General features: G+C 45.5%; 2 protein-coding genes and 1 pseudogene across 3 annotated transcripts in view; 1 reads left to right on the plus strand and 2 right to left on the minus strand.

The window, feature by feature from the left end:
- LOC125547081 (uncharacterized) overlaps positions 1 to 1,392 on the plus strand; it is a 44,581-nt gene extending 43,189 nt beyond the window's left edge. The window contains exons 3-4 of the mRNA XM_087515784.1: positions 412 to 784; positions 896 to 1,392. Coding sequence (XP_087371910.1) covers positions 412 to 784; positions 896 to 978 — 456 coding nt within the window. The 3' untranslated portion in view covers positions 979 to 1,392. The remainder of the gene's footprint in view (positions 1 to 411; positions 785 to 895) is intronic.
- BT3 (BTB and TAZ domain protein 3) lies at positions 1,105 to 3,980 on the minus strand. The gene is made up of 6 exons (XM_048709597.2): positions 3,842 to 3,980; positions 2,904 to 3,218; positions 2,669 to 2,799; positions 2,241 to 2,547; positions 1,698 to 2,011; positions 1,105 to 1,291 (listed from the first exon to the last, which is right to left on the minus strand). Exons 2-6 carry the CDS (start codon positions 3,192 to 3,194, stop codon positions 1,144 to 1,146), a joined length of 1,191 nt encoding a protein of 396 aa, XP_048565554.1. The 5' UTR covers positions 3,195 to 3,218; positions 3,842 to 3,980; the 3' UTR covers positions 1,105 to 1,143.
- Positions 3,981 to 4,195: 215 nt separating this feature from the next.
- Positions 4,196 to 9,380, minus strand: LOC147980895 (uncharacterized; annotated as a pseudogene). The gene is made up of 15 exons (XR_015598748.1): positions 8,845 to 9,380; positions 8,433 to 8,721; positions 7,996 to 8,142; positions 7,797 to 7,885; positions 7,616 to 7,708; positions 7,265 to 7,391; positions 7,043 to 7,107; positions 6,754 to 6,922; positions 6,238 to 6,405; positions 6,103 to 6,150; positions 5,778 to 5,897; positions 5,467 to 5,549; positions 5,268 to 5,428; positions 4,671 to 5,164; positions 4,196 to 4,562 (listed from the first exon to the last, which is right to left on the minus strand). The product of XR_015598748.1 is annotated as an uncharacterized LOC147980895 (transcript).
- Positions 9,381 to 13,434: the final 4,054 nt, after the last annotated feature.

Raw genomic sequence — 13,434 nt, forward strand, 5'->3', positions numbered from 1 at the left:
TGGGATAAGAGTGGCAGCAGCAGGGGCGCTGCATGCATCTGCATGGACACATGATATTTCACTGGAAAATGGCTGATGGCTGTGCATGGCTCATTTGATGCCATCCAGGGTTTGTTCATCTTAAAGTAGAAGAGACCTGGTTTCTGTCTCAATGTTTAGTTTCTTCTCTTATGTTGCTTGTGGCCACTACTGTTTTTTTTTAATCTGTAAGCTATTAAGTTACTTGCTGTTTACTACAGTACCCAGATTGCATGGTTTCTGTTCTTAGAGAGTAGTTAGTTGAGCTGAAAGCAGTACTATCGATATCTTAACTCTCCCTTTGCTTTATATCATTGGTTGGTATTGCTTTCGGTCTTTGACAGAATTTGATATGGTATGTGGCATAACAGTAATGTTTTCGCTATTGTGCAGCTTGACTCAGTTGGCGTTGAGAAGGTGATCGGCCTATTTGGTTTCTCCCTATTCGGATCCCTTTCCCTCTTGCCCTCCACCGCAGAGCGCGCCGCGAGCAAAGATAACTTGACAGGCACACAGAGGGTCATCCTCGTGCTGAGCTTCGCTTTGATCTGGGTGCTGGCTAGCGTGGGGCTCTTATGTGGACTGCACGGCAAGTCCAACTTCGAGCAGGCGGTATGCAGGCTCACTGCTCGCCTAGGGATTCTTGGACTGACACTACTAGTGGTTCTCCACCTCACATGGATGCTCCCGACCGGCACCTTTGCCACTCTGCTTCTACGTCTTCATGATCGCCGCTGTCATACTTCACTTAGTGTCATGGGTAACGGTAAATGATTCTTCTCTGCTCCATAGTAATCATCGATATGCTGGCTGACTACTCGCCTAGGTACTCTTGCGCTAACACATGAATATTAACACGTTTCCACTGGAATTGCAGAGCTGCCTAGTTGGCGAGGACAAGATCGAGGAGATTGCAGCAACAGAGCAGCGGTAGGCGAGGTCAGTAAAAGCGCATGTTAACCACCTCCCATGTGCAAGCTAGAGTGCAAGCCCCCTGCCAGCATAGTCGTCGACCATGGCAAAAGCACCTTCTGCATTCGCCATCATCTGTAACTCAACTCAAACCTAGATGATACACACCTGTACTTACTGTCAGTGCTCACGTTATTACTGTCGAACTACACGTCAAGCTCCAATTGGCTTGAGGGGTGAGATTTTTCTCGCTTTTAGGACGGAATCAATTGTTCCTTTACTCCCTAGGACCTTACACACCAATAGGACCCATTTGAGTTCTTCTTTCTTGCTCCGATGCCGCATTTTATCCTTAAAATGCCTGCAACATGTACAAATAGTATACCAATGAAGTGAATACAACAGAAATGCTGAAGAAGTGGCATGGTATGCGTACAGCAGTAAATTTCCTATTGCGGTCAATTGAGTTCAATTTCCTTTGTGGAACATATGGTGGGCGAGTGAGGAAGGCAACTAGAAATCTGGTGTGTTCTTCTTCCTGGTCTTCTGAATTTTAACTGCTATATTTGTCTGTCTGGTAAGTCCAGCTACCTTCAGTTTATGGAGATGAAGCTAGGAGGGGGTGCCCCATTTGGAAAATGGGGACTAAAAATATATTCTGAGATGCTATGAAAGCAAACATCTGTTGTACTACGTAGTAGTATTAACCTAAAAAACTTGTGTGTCTGAATGAAATGATCCTGGCCAACAAAGACAAGAGACCTCACCTGCATAGAGGAACCCTGCAGGTGCCCGGTGTAGAACACATTCGCGAATGCAGCTCAAGAAGCTGCCACATACGCTTGCAGTTGGAGCAGCCACGCGGAACACGCATTTTGCATGCCGAGAAATGGCGCACCAGCAACTCGATGCCCTTGCAGGCAGGAAACTTGCAAACAACCTGACTGCCCTTCAGTTTCTGATCCCAGGGGCCAATCGTCCTACAACCGTCTCTGCAGATATGAACAAGAGCTTCCATAGCTTCATACAGCTGAAGATAAACCTTCTTTTCCTCCATCCTTTTAGCTCTTTCTTGCCTTCTCTGCATCAAATTCAGTTGTGAGAATGATGAGTATGAACCATGACAATATGTAGATGTGCAGCTATAAAAATTTCTGACAGCGGGTATAAGCATGCTAAGTGTGTGCGTCATGTGGAAGATCATACACATAACAATATAGATAGACGAGTAATTCGAACAACTGAGATGTTGCGAGGTGGAGTAACTAGTGATTAAGCCATTTTAGGATGCTCTGTTTCAGAGAACTCACTGTGTCCACTTCAACAAGAAACTCAAGAAGCTCTTGCTCCAGGCTCGGGTTGGCCCGTCTCATGACTTTCCACCCTTCTGACAGAGAGATGGTCTTGAAATCTCCAGTGATCATGCGAGTACACATGAGCGAGAGCCTTGGCGCGTCACAGAGTCTAGCCAGTTGTAGAACGTCCACCACGTTATCAGGAGCAAGAAAAAACCTCTCGAGCTGGTCGGTGCAGACGATCTTCAGCGATGGTACCGAGAAAACATGAGAGAGTACGAGCAAATGGAGGGCATATTTCTTCATCTCATCCTGCTCAAAGCTTCACCAGAGAGAAACGGCATGAATGTCAAGGCTAGACTGTGTGAGTCAAAGAAGACCATACTGAAAACTCCGAAGAAACATAAACATTCAGGCATGAAGAATACAGTCCACATTCATACCGTGAAGAATACAGAAACCTGATGAAGACACGGGCTGCTTCAGATGGGACACCAGAAATCAGGATGTTTCTGAAACCATCTTCCACTCTAGCTTCTTCCAACATACTTCTTAGAACGGGAGATCTGATGCCCTGTAAAAGACGTGATCAAGATCTTCTTACATAAGATTAAAACCTGCCTCTGTTCTAATGAATGTGAGGCAGTTACAGGAAGGGAATCAGAAAACTGCACTCACAAGAATGCAGGAATGCGATAAAATCTCGCTTCCATCATCCGTCGATACGCGGACATCGGCTTGATATCCTTCCAAGAAAAGCCTGTTCCAGCAGTCCCGGACCTCCTTAGGGACATCATGAACACAACGAGCCTCTTTTGCATTCCTGGAACTTCTCTGCTTGCCATAAGAAGTTCGAGGTAATGGAGGTGGATCTGGCACGACTCTGGTGCCCGCCAAGGTACCGCAGTCGTAGACATCGAACGTGCTGTCGAAGAAGAGCTGTGAGGAGCTTGACTCCAGGGGCGCCATCAAGGTGTGCCTCCTGCTTTGACCCTGCAAGTCCAAATGATCAAGAGAGAAGAGAGCTGAAACCACAACCTACTCGAGTTTTTGTAGTACCCATACGGCAGCGCAAGTAGTACTTTCCTTGAAGGAAGGTTCAGGAAGAAGTTGTAATAAATAGATGGAAGAACCCAAAGGCATAACGTAAGGCAAGTGATTCACTGTTAATTACTCGATATCTTGGGCAAATAATAAATTAATTAATTAATGAGTACTGTATTTCTGAAGTTACTTCATACTACTAGTAATAAGTAATAGTGGGTTCAAGGAAAAGATGCACATAATTACATCCATGTTGTTTTTTTCCTGAACTCTGAGGGAAATTGTAAGAATTTGCTGCCCGGAAGAACATCACAAATGCCATAAACCAGGGAATCAGACTATTTCTGAACTCTGAGGCGTTCCATGAGACTTCCACTCCCCAGCAAATTTCTAAACGGCTCTCAAATTTTGAGCTTATCAAATGATTCTCAGCTCAGATATTCTTCAGCTCCTCAGTGAAGAAGAGCTATGGCTCCCAGGTCCTTTGGACCATCAGAGAGGGGAAACCGACGGGGAAGAAGAGAGACTCGAGAGGGGACTTGGACTGGAGCAAATCGCAGCTGCGTGCTCACCTGAGATCGTGCTCGAGTGGTCGGAGTCGCCGGAGTCTCTGTAAAAGCGACGACGGGAAGAGAAAGAAGCTGGGCTGCAGCACCACCACCGTCCCTTCAGTCTCCACTCTCGAAAGCTTTTGAAGCCTGCTTGGCTACCTTCCTGCTTGGCCACACGCCCACGCAGGCTGGGGGGAGGGGGCCACGTGCTGTGTGTGGCTGACACGAGTCCCCCACCAGAAGGCCCGGCCCCGCATGTCACTGCCACGAGGCAGGTGCGTCTTCGGTGCCCGCCACGGCTGTGAAGCGACGAGAGGGCAAAAGGTAGGACGGAGGTGACTCACACATATGTCCTCACGTGGAAAGGACGCGCCGCCCGGGCCAGTAGGATCGCGCCACGTGGCCACACGCCGGCGCCGCCCGCAGAACGGACGACGCACACTTTCTCACTGCGCGGTGGCCCCAGTGTATGTAGCACATTTGTGTGTACTACGTGCCCACTGCCTCCGGAAAAGCAGACCTGGAAGGTGGGCCGGCCGGTGCCGTCCGCCCGTGTGGCGGTGGCCCCGCGCCCCGCGCCCCGCGGGTATGGATACGGAGGCCTACTTGTTTGTCCAAGTGGGAGGGAGAGAAAAGAGAAAGGTGTGGCCTGGCTCGGCCCAGCTCGCCGCCCCTCGTCCGCCCGTGCGTGCGTGCGTGCACGGCGGATGAACAGCTACCGATGAATAAACGGCCCTCGGATCTGCAGCAGCAGCAGCAGCAAACGCGCGTCAGTCAGTCAAAACGATGCATTATCCTATCCTATCGTCGCAGCAGTGGAAGAAGAAAAATACGTAATTCTGGGCGTTACCATTTGTCCCTGTGGAGATCCCGGACATACGTACGTCTCCTTTTGTATCTTCCGCGCGGGACGGGGACCCTCCCCCCTTGTCCCGTTCCGGAGCCAGAGGATTCCAGCGGGCGGCGAACCAGGCAGCCGTTTCGGCGGCGAGTTGAATCGAATCACACGCACGGCACGGCGCGGCTGCCATCACCCGCGACACACGCAGCGACAGCGACGGGCGGGTTATGTGCAGACGCCGAGGCGAACCGCTTGCTTGCCGGCGAGTGGAGAAAACAGAGGGTTCCCAACATTCCAAAAAAGACAGAACGGAAGAAGAGAGGGTCACAGGGCTTTCACGTGTCAAAAGCTTCAGAAGGAAGATTACATACACACATTTCCTTCGGTCGACGGGCCACGGAGGCAGGCGTTCTCACCAAAAAAATAGGTTCATTCGTCGTCGGGTTCCGCTTCCTCAGCTTGTGTGCCAAGCTTGACGATGTCCTCAACCAGGATCTTCCCGTCTGTGATGCAATCCAAGCATAAGACAGAGCAGTAGTATGTGTCAATACGGTCAAGCAATATCGAGACAGGGGTGCAGGCGTGCAGCTATCGTTGTTAGGTTACCTTTATCTTTGGAGAGGCTCCCGATGAGCTCCTCGATGCCTGAACTGTCCAAGTTGTGCTTCAGGTACATTACCGGTCCCTTCGGGGAATCATCATGATACCACAATATAATATCGTGTCATGTTGATAATATATGGCACCAGATCTTAGCCTCATGTCGTCTAGACTTGTCTAGATACACAAAAGATCAAAGAGTTACCTGTCCAGAAGCTGCCAGCCATCACCAATGGCCGTGTCTACATCATCTATCTCCGTTTTCAGTTCCTTGAGCATGGCATTTATCTGCAAGAAAAAGCATAACACACCAGATGTTACAGGCCAGAGATGGTTGGCCAAGATGAAGAAGCAGACTGGTAAATTATCAGGATAGTGGATGCTCATTAGAAACGGGAGAACCCCAAACTCATGCCAACCAAATTGGTTAAACTTCATTTTTGTTAACCCTACAGACCTGCTGCACTTTCAAAGATCTGATAAACTAATAAATACAGTAGTTCACATGAGCAATACCTTCCTCATGAGTGCCGATGATACTGAACTTCTAGCGGATTTACTCCCCTTCGCAGCTACGTATGCCTCATTGGCATCCTCTGTCGTAGAACCTTCACGTATTGAGTTGTACAGTTCTATCTGCACAAAGCAAAAATAATGTGTTTTAGAGAATGCGAGAAGGTTGAGATCGTCAGATAAAACCCACCTTTTTGCAGATAATAATAATGAGATGAAATTCACTAGAACATAGTGAACTGAATGCAACTGCTTAATTTTATTGTGGAAGGCTGAAGGCCCTGGTTAACCTTATTGTGGATAAGAAAATAATATGCGCTAGATTCACCTCTCTGTGCACAAGGCTTAGGAATTCTTGACGTTCCTTGCTAGTTGACTGCAAGAGAAATAAATCAACAAACAGAAAGTTCAATAACTATCTAGTAACAGGCATGTGCAAACAAATATTCTGTTGAAATCTTACCGATGCAGAAGACAAAAGAGCTAATGCCTGACTAACTTTGCAAAGCTCTTCCTGTTTCTCTAACATTCTCTTTCTTGCCAGATCACCAGCTTCCTTGACACTGAATTTATTGCACGCCTTATCTTTGTCTTCCAACTTCCCCATGTCCTCTTCTTCGTTTTCTTCTTCCTGCAACAAGTGTAAAGAAACTTTTCAAGCCAAAAAGGCGTCAGAGAATAGACAGAGAAAAAGAACAAGAAACATTAGTACTAGTAAACTCATCAATAGCAGTGGGCATAAATGGAAAATGGACTCCCCTGGCCCTACTCCCCAACCTAGAGTAGTTAAGTGTGGAAGTAAAATCAACCCTTGTTAATACATGGCCTTTACTGGTACGAAATGGGCCACTTCAAATAAGTTCATTGCTCCGACTCAGAATACGATTAATCCGGCATTTGGAACTGATATGCCTTTAAAAAGGTAAACTGAAGTAGAAATAATGTAACTCCCAAGTAAACATTAGATGGCTTAGATGACCTTGATAAGTTTATCTTGCATTTTCAAGAACTCCAACTTCCTCTTCCTAGCTGAAAGAGCATCTTCAGATGGCAAGCTAAGACCCACACTACCAAATATGTTGTCACGAAGGGATGATAGTGTAGCTGCAACATCCTCAGGCTTCATCTTGCCAGAAAATGTGAAGGCTCTACAAAAATTATTATAATCAGTCGATGAAACAGGGCACCTGCCAGCTTTACACAGTTCATATATTTGTCCACACGGTACATTATTTAGAGAAATAAATAAATCAGAAAATTTCAGTCACCTAGATAGTATAAGGAGAGAAGATGGCACTTCACAGTGGAGAGACAGGTCCAACCAATCTTGCAGCTGAGCAGAGGCACAAGAAAGTAAGCAAACACATTCTCCTCAAGTGATAAAACCATCAACTATTGACTAGTAACCATTGTTGAATAGAAAGTGACTACATGCATCTATTGTATAATAACTACTATTTGTATAATAACTGGAGAAGTTATGAGATCACCTCTTCACGCATCTCTTCTACTGGAAGCAAACCAAGGTGGCCTCTCTCCCTGCAGGCCTGACGGAGTTCATCTTCACTGAGAGAGGCTACACCTTCTCTCTGTATTAATATATCGTCATCTTTTATACTAACCAAAAAAAAGGCAAGTTAGCAACTTAGCTTTAGCTCTAATGGCCCATTTCTACAAATTTATGACTGTCAGAACCGAGTAATCAATATACTGGATGTTGGGATGACAAGAGGAACGTATCTGTCATACCAACTTGCAAATGTAACTCTACAATAACCAGGGTATCACACACGAACATGCTACTATAAACACCATGTTATGTGAAGTATAGATACACTCACCATTTCAGTTTTCTTCTGAGCATGAAGCGCAAATAATTGTTTGTCCCATATGGCTGGATCCCCATATACTTGCACATATTTACTAAACGTGGCCTGCAAGGTTATTATGACATGAACCTAAGCATCATTATATATGAAGAGAAAAGGCACAAATGAAAAAGCGTAAGTACAACAAAATAACCTGCTCATATTATCCAAGGTTAGTTCATCACTGAATAACTTCGCAAAACCCAATATTTCACCATTATCAACATATGAACCAGTCCTTACCTAACCATTGAAATCTCACATAAGTACCGAGTGATCCAAGTCATGCAGAATAATAATGTACTGTAGTAAACATGAACCAATAAATGGTGACATATGGGGAAGTCTAATACTTTCTTAATGAACTGCTCAATATCCTCTGCCCTTTGCTTATTCTCTCCATTACGTGTAAACTTCACTTCTTTCGCCATTTCCTTCACGATGTCCTGTAGAAACTTGGCATATCCCATCCTTGCATTGAGCTTCCTTTTTAGTGCCTCCTACCATTGGTCATGTCACAATAGACAGTAAAGTATCACGGTGTTTCTTCAAAAAAGCATGCCATTATTTGTTTTAAAATAAATAAACAGGATGACATAAATATGATGTGTCTTCTGAACAAACGGAAGTAAAAAGAAAATTGTAAGTAACTATTATCTGTTCCCTGGTACTAGTGTTTAACCACCTAGATTTCCATCCGCACGGTTCTTTCATTTGTGCTACAATAGTTGCTCTCAGAATTCAGAAGAGAACAACATCAGTTATAGTGGGCACACTCCACATACCATACCTGTTCTTTCATCCTGTCCTTGAATGTTGAAGGTTGCATGTTTGGGAACAGCCTTAGAAACACAGGCAACAAAAGTTCCATGAATGGGACTACGACAAAAACCGAAAAGGGGACCAGCTTGAATATGTCTGCAGTTGTGCGGGTCAGCTGGCTTCTCTCTCTTCTAGAGAGTCTTTTCCCATTGGCTAGCTTCAGCAGTAATCTGGACGAAATACTAACATCTAGCCACAGCAGTCGCAAGCCAAGCCAGTAGTGCTGCAAGGCTGAAAAGAACTCGTCCTTCTTGTGACTGAAATTAAAGAGTCCAGTCCAATCAGCACTAAGAACAAGTAGTACTTCCTGAGGAACAATATTCAGTAACTAATCTGAAATTCTGAATCAGAGCATATTAGCTAGCTAGATGTATGGTTACATGCTCATGGAAGTGACTCCTTCAATTGCAGGACCAATCACAGGAACACTTGCCCAGAACTTCTGTTTCACAGACGACTGTTCTTGATTATTCATTTCGGGTTTGGCTTTGGCAGGACCTAGCTCTACTGCAGAGTCCACAGAGTCTTCCATTGATACGTCTTTCTCTTGATGTCTGTCTTGATCGTCCTCCTGTTCATTGCCACTGTCAAACTCGGGTCTTCTAGCTGCATTAGTGCTTGCAAACCGAAGAGTCTGCCACATAGCACCAGATCGCAACGGTAAAATAACTTTGTGCCTTCCTTTCCGAGAAGCGCCGTCAACTAAACTGTGTAACAGCTGATGTTTATCCAAGCTTTCCAATCCAGCCCCTTTATTAGTTGTATGATCTGAAGCCGACTTCCCTGAATGGACATCATCTGACATGCCATTATTACCAAGAATGTTAAGACTGATGGTAACAGATGTTGGGTTCTTCTGGCAGCTCAATCTCCATATGATACAGTTTCTTCCTCGAATGATCGCTTTTGAGCCCATTTTGCTAGAACGATCGACCAACTGCAGAAGAGCAAGATAAAACTTCAGATGATTTCAGACATTAATGTTCACATGGGCGATGAGTCCCAGCAGTATAACAGTATTCCACGCATCAAATGACATCACTGAATATCATGATCTGAAAATATTCCGGTAAGACAGTGACGAGCATACGGTCCTTAAACCAACATAGACCCTCAGGTATGTTATGTGAGTGTTTTCAGTGCAGTTTTCAGATAAAAGTAACCCGGCGTTAGAAACCACATGACTGACAGGGAGCAGCAGAAATACAATCAGTTTGACGACATATGTTAGGAATGAGTGACTCTGAAGTCTGAATTGCTTCGATTTCCCAAGTTCTCACAACAATGGACAGAGACAGACATACTGAAATGGTAGGCACGCATGCATTTCTAACTGAACTGAGCACACGCGGTCTCTAGCTTACAGCACACTGCTACACGCCTGACGCCAGAGGCAGAGCAGCATATACTCCGTATAAAGTTAGTACAAAGTTGGTCATCTATTTTGGAACGGAGGGAGCAGTACCGTACACGATTCTGCACTCAAAAGTTCAAATGCGGAAGACAACGACGTCACCTCCTCACCTCGCCTTGGTCAGCTAGCGGCGGGCAGGTGCGGAGGGAGTGCGCGGTGGAGGAGCTCGCGCGCTGCGGCGGCGCGGCCTGGGAAGGAGCGGCTTGAGGAGGAAGGAAGCACGTGAGTTGCTAGGTCTTTTTCTCCGTCCCGGGATGGGAGATGAGGAGAGGTGGCGGCGGTGGGCGGCGGCGTGTCGGCTACAGAGATAGGCACGGGAAGAGCGGTGGCGCAAATTTTTTTTTTTTTTTTTTAGAAATCTCGCCTTCTTTACTGCTTAATAATTAAAGGTATAATGTTTTGGTCATGAGGAGACCCCAACCAAACATCACGACCTACACCTAAATTACAAATAAACTTGACGAGATTATGTGCTTTGAAATTAAAAACTCTACGTTCATGAGTGAAAGTACATGAAATCATATCATTTTTTCTAGCAATTATTTTCTGGATGTTGGCACCATGATATCCTCTCGACCCTTGCTTAATGTCCTTCACCACTTCCTCATAATCTGAAGCAACGTGCATCATCTGAATTCCCAGGTCCTCTGCAAGTGCAAGAGCTTCTCTACACGCAAATGCTTCGAGAAGAGTCGGGTCAATAATACCTGCATACACAACAAGAGAAGAGCCCAAGTAAAGCCCGGTGCTATCCCTGCATACTGCTGCTGCCACTCCACAATGGCCATGCCGACCTACAGCTCCGTCGACATTGATCTTTGCTTTGTCCCCCATCGGAGGCAGCCACCTCTGGACTTCTGCCACCCTAGGACCCAAGCTCGCACCAGGAACCCTGCTTGTTGCTGATTTATGCAGTCCTCGCAAATCCATCAAATATGAGTTAATGAATGAATTTGTTTGACTTGGGCTCTGAAAAATAGCTTCATAGACTGCTTTCCGTCTTGTGTACCAGATAGACCATAGGGTAACAACCATAGTTGTAAACTGGTCATGGCTCAACGACTCCTGCATGTCGAAGAGAAAGTTCTTGGCACCCGGCTCCTAATTATCTCCCATACACTGCACCACCTCTGAATCTGACAAGGCCCAAATACAACGCGCCATGGTGCAACTGATTAGTGCGTGTCTCCAAGAGTCTTCCCTCCCACACAAAGGGCATGCATCAACCGTAGACATGTTTCGTTTCTTTAGCACATTTGTTGTCAGCAGTGAGTGGCGTGCCAGTCTCCACAGGAATATTTTCACTTTAGATGGAACCGAGAACCTCCAAAGCGTAGTCCAATCTTCCTCCTGTCTTGAGTTATTCGACGCACCACTTCTCCCTTCAAGCCAGTTTTCCCGCTGCATTTTGGTTTTGATAATAAATTTGTATGCAGAGCTAATAGAAAAAACACCCTTCCTATCTGGGTGCCACGCCAAAAATCCTCCATATTCCGTGTGCACACCGGAATTTTTAAAATAATGTCCGCATCGACAGGCAGAAATACACTACGGATGTAGTTCACATTCCATTGTGCTGTAGCTGGAATTAACAACTCTGAAACTTTAGATGAAGGATCAGCCACACAACATAAAATTGGTCTTAGTGATGATTCTTTTGGTAGCTAATTATCTGTCCAAATATCCGGTGGCGCAAGTGGAACCGACTAACTGCTAGAGAAACTGATAACTTCGCAAATCGTGGCCCAATTCACTGACCTCAGCCCATTGGCCAGGTCATGCCATGGGTCTTTTACCTTCACTGACTCGATGCAAGCGAAATGGATCCCAAATGTAGAGTGAGTGAGTGTGGCGCGGGTCAGTTGGGCCGGTTACCGTTTAACTTAACGTTCTGCCAATTCAAAAATCAGTGGCCCGGTCACACCGGATGTCCAGTGCTCCCTGAGCCACCAGAAGTCTGGTCACTACGGCCGTCCGGTAAAGGTAAATTTAGTACAGTAAAATAGAGGCTAAACTGAGCTCTCTCAGCAATCTGCGTTTCTTGTCGTCCGTTTTTAGCGTTTCTGGTCATCCATTTTCACGATCTAAACGTTTTTAGCCATCTGATCTACTGTCCTAAGGGGCTTCTGCTCCAGAAGAAAAAACTAAGCCCTGTGGTGAACGTTTTTAATCTTGCCATGTTCTCAAAACAGTGGTGGCGGCTGATAGAGGACCCGGAGTCTCTTTATGCCAGGATTCTTAAGGCGAAATATTATCCTAACTGTAGCTTACTCCAAGCAACACTAAAGAGTGGCTCATCGTTCACCTGGCAGAGTATTATGAAAGGGTTGGAAAACTTCAAGTTGGGATATATCTGGAGAATTGGAACGGGGGAAAGAGTGAATATATGGTCTGACCCTTGGATCCCAGGCAGTGTAGACAGAAAAGTGATTTCAGTTAGAGAACATTCGGTACTAACTCATGTCAGCGAATTAATTGATCCTAGTACAGGAACATGGGATGAAGAGCTAATTGGATCAATAATGAACCCTGTGGACGTGAGGAGAATTATGCAAATACCAATTGCAATGAATGCTTTTGACGACTTTATTGCTTGGCATCCAGAGAGGAATGGAACGTTTTTAGTCAGATCAGCTTACAAAGTTCAATGGTATCGATCTTTCAGATCGCATGCACACAATTCTGTCTGTCCAAGTGGATCACAAAAACTGGAGGTCTGGAGTAAGCTTTGGAAACTTAATATTCCACTTAAAGTCTCGATTTTTTGCTGGCGGGCTCTGCACGGAATCATCCCTCTAAAGTCCATACTCATGAATAGGCATGTTGGGTCGGCTGACTCTTGTCCGATATGCCATGGAGCTCCTGAGGACATCAAGCACCTTCTCTTTGATTGTATATCTGCTAGAGAACTTTGGAGGGGCTTAGGTATACTAGAGATTGTTGAAAAAGCAAAAGAGACTGACCGCTCAGGATCGGTGGTCTTGGAACAATTGATTCTGGAGGAGGAGAGATCGCTAACCTTGAAACCCAATCTGAATATAAATCAGATCATAGCAGTTGGGAGTTGGTATCTCTGGTGGATCCGACGACAACATACTCATGATGAAACTCCACCACTGCATGCATGTGAGGTGGCCCATGTCGGTCTTAGCCATTACAAACAATTTTCAACAAGCAAACTCAAGAAACAGCGAACCGAGAGAGCAAAAATGGATAAAGCCCAACCCAAAGTTTGTCAAACTAAATGTTGATGCTTCCTTTTTTATAGATGAAGGGTCTGGGGCCTCGGCGGCAGTAATCAGGGATGAAAAAGGTAATTTTCTGGCAGCCTAATGCAAATATATACCGAATGCGCTTGATGTTGTCTCTTCGGAAGCTTTGGCAATGAGGGATGGCCTCATATTTGCTAACTCACTTGGATTCAACCGGGTTGAAGCTGAATCAGATTCATCTATTGTGATTGAGTATTGTTCGGGACAAACAATTTGGAAGGATGCTGCAACAGCAATCTTCGCACAATGCGTGGATGTGTCTTCTTTGATTGGGAAGGTTATCT

This window comes from Triticum urartu, chromosome 3A, assembly GCF_056163025.1.
Source record: "Triticum urartu cultivar PI428250 chromosome 3A, HENAU_Tu73, whole genome shotgun sequence".
NCBI lineage: Eukaryota > Viridiplantae > Streptophyta > Magnoliopsida > Poales > Poaceae > Triticum > Triticum urartu.

What these genes read in the sequence shown, in the direction of transcription:
- BT3 (XM_048709597.2), bottom strand. Translation starts at nt 3,194, where the DNA reads ATGGCGCCCCTGGAGTCAAGCTCCTCACAGCTCTTCTTCGACAGCACG. An exon ending in TTCTTGTTGAAGTGGACACA is followed by an intron (nt 2,012 to 2,240) that starts GTGAGTTCTCTG and finishes AATTTGATGCAG; the next exon opens with AGAAGGCAAGAAAGAGCTAA. An exon ending in TGCAGGGTTCCTCTATGCAG is followed by an intron (nt 1,292 to 1,697) that starts GTGAGGTCTCTT and finishes TACATGTTGCAG; the next exon opens with GCATTTTAAGGATAAAATGC.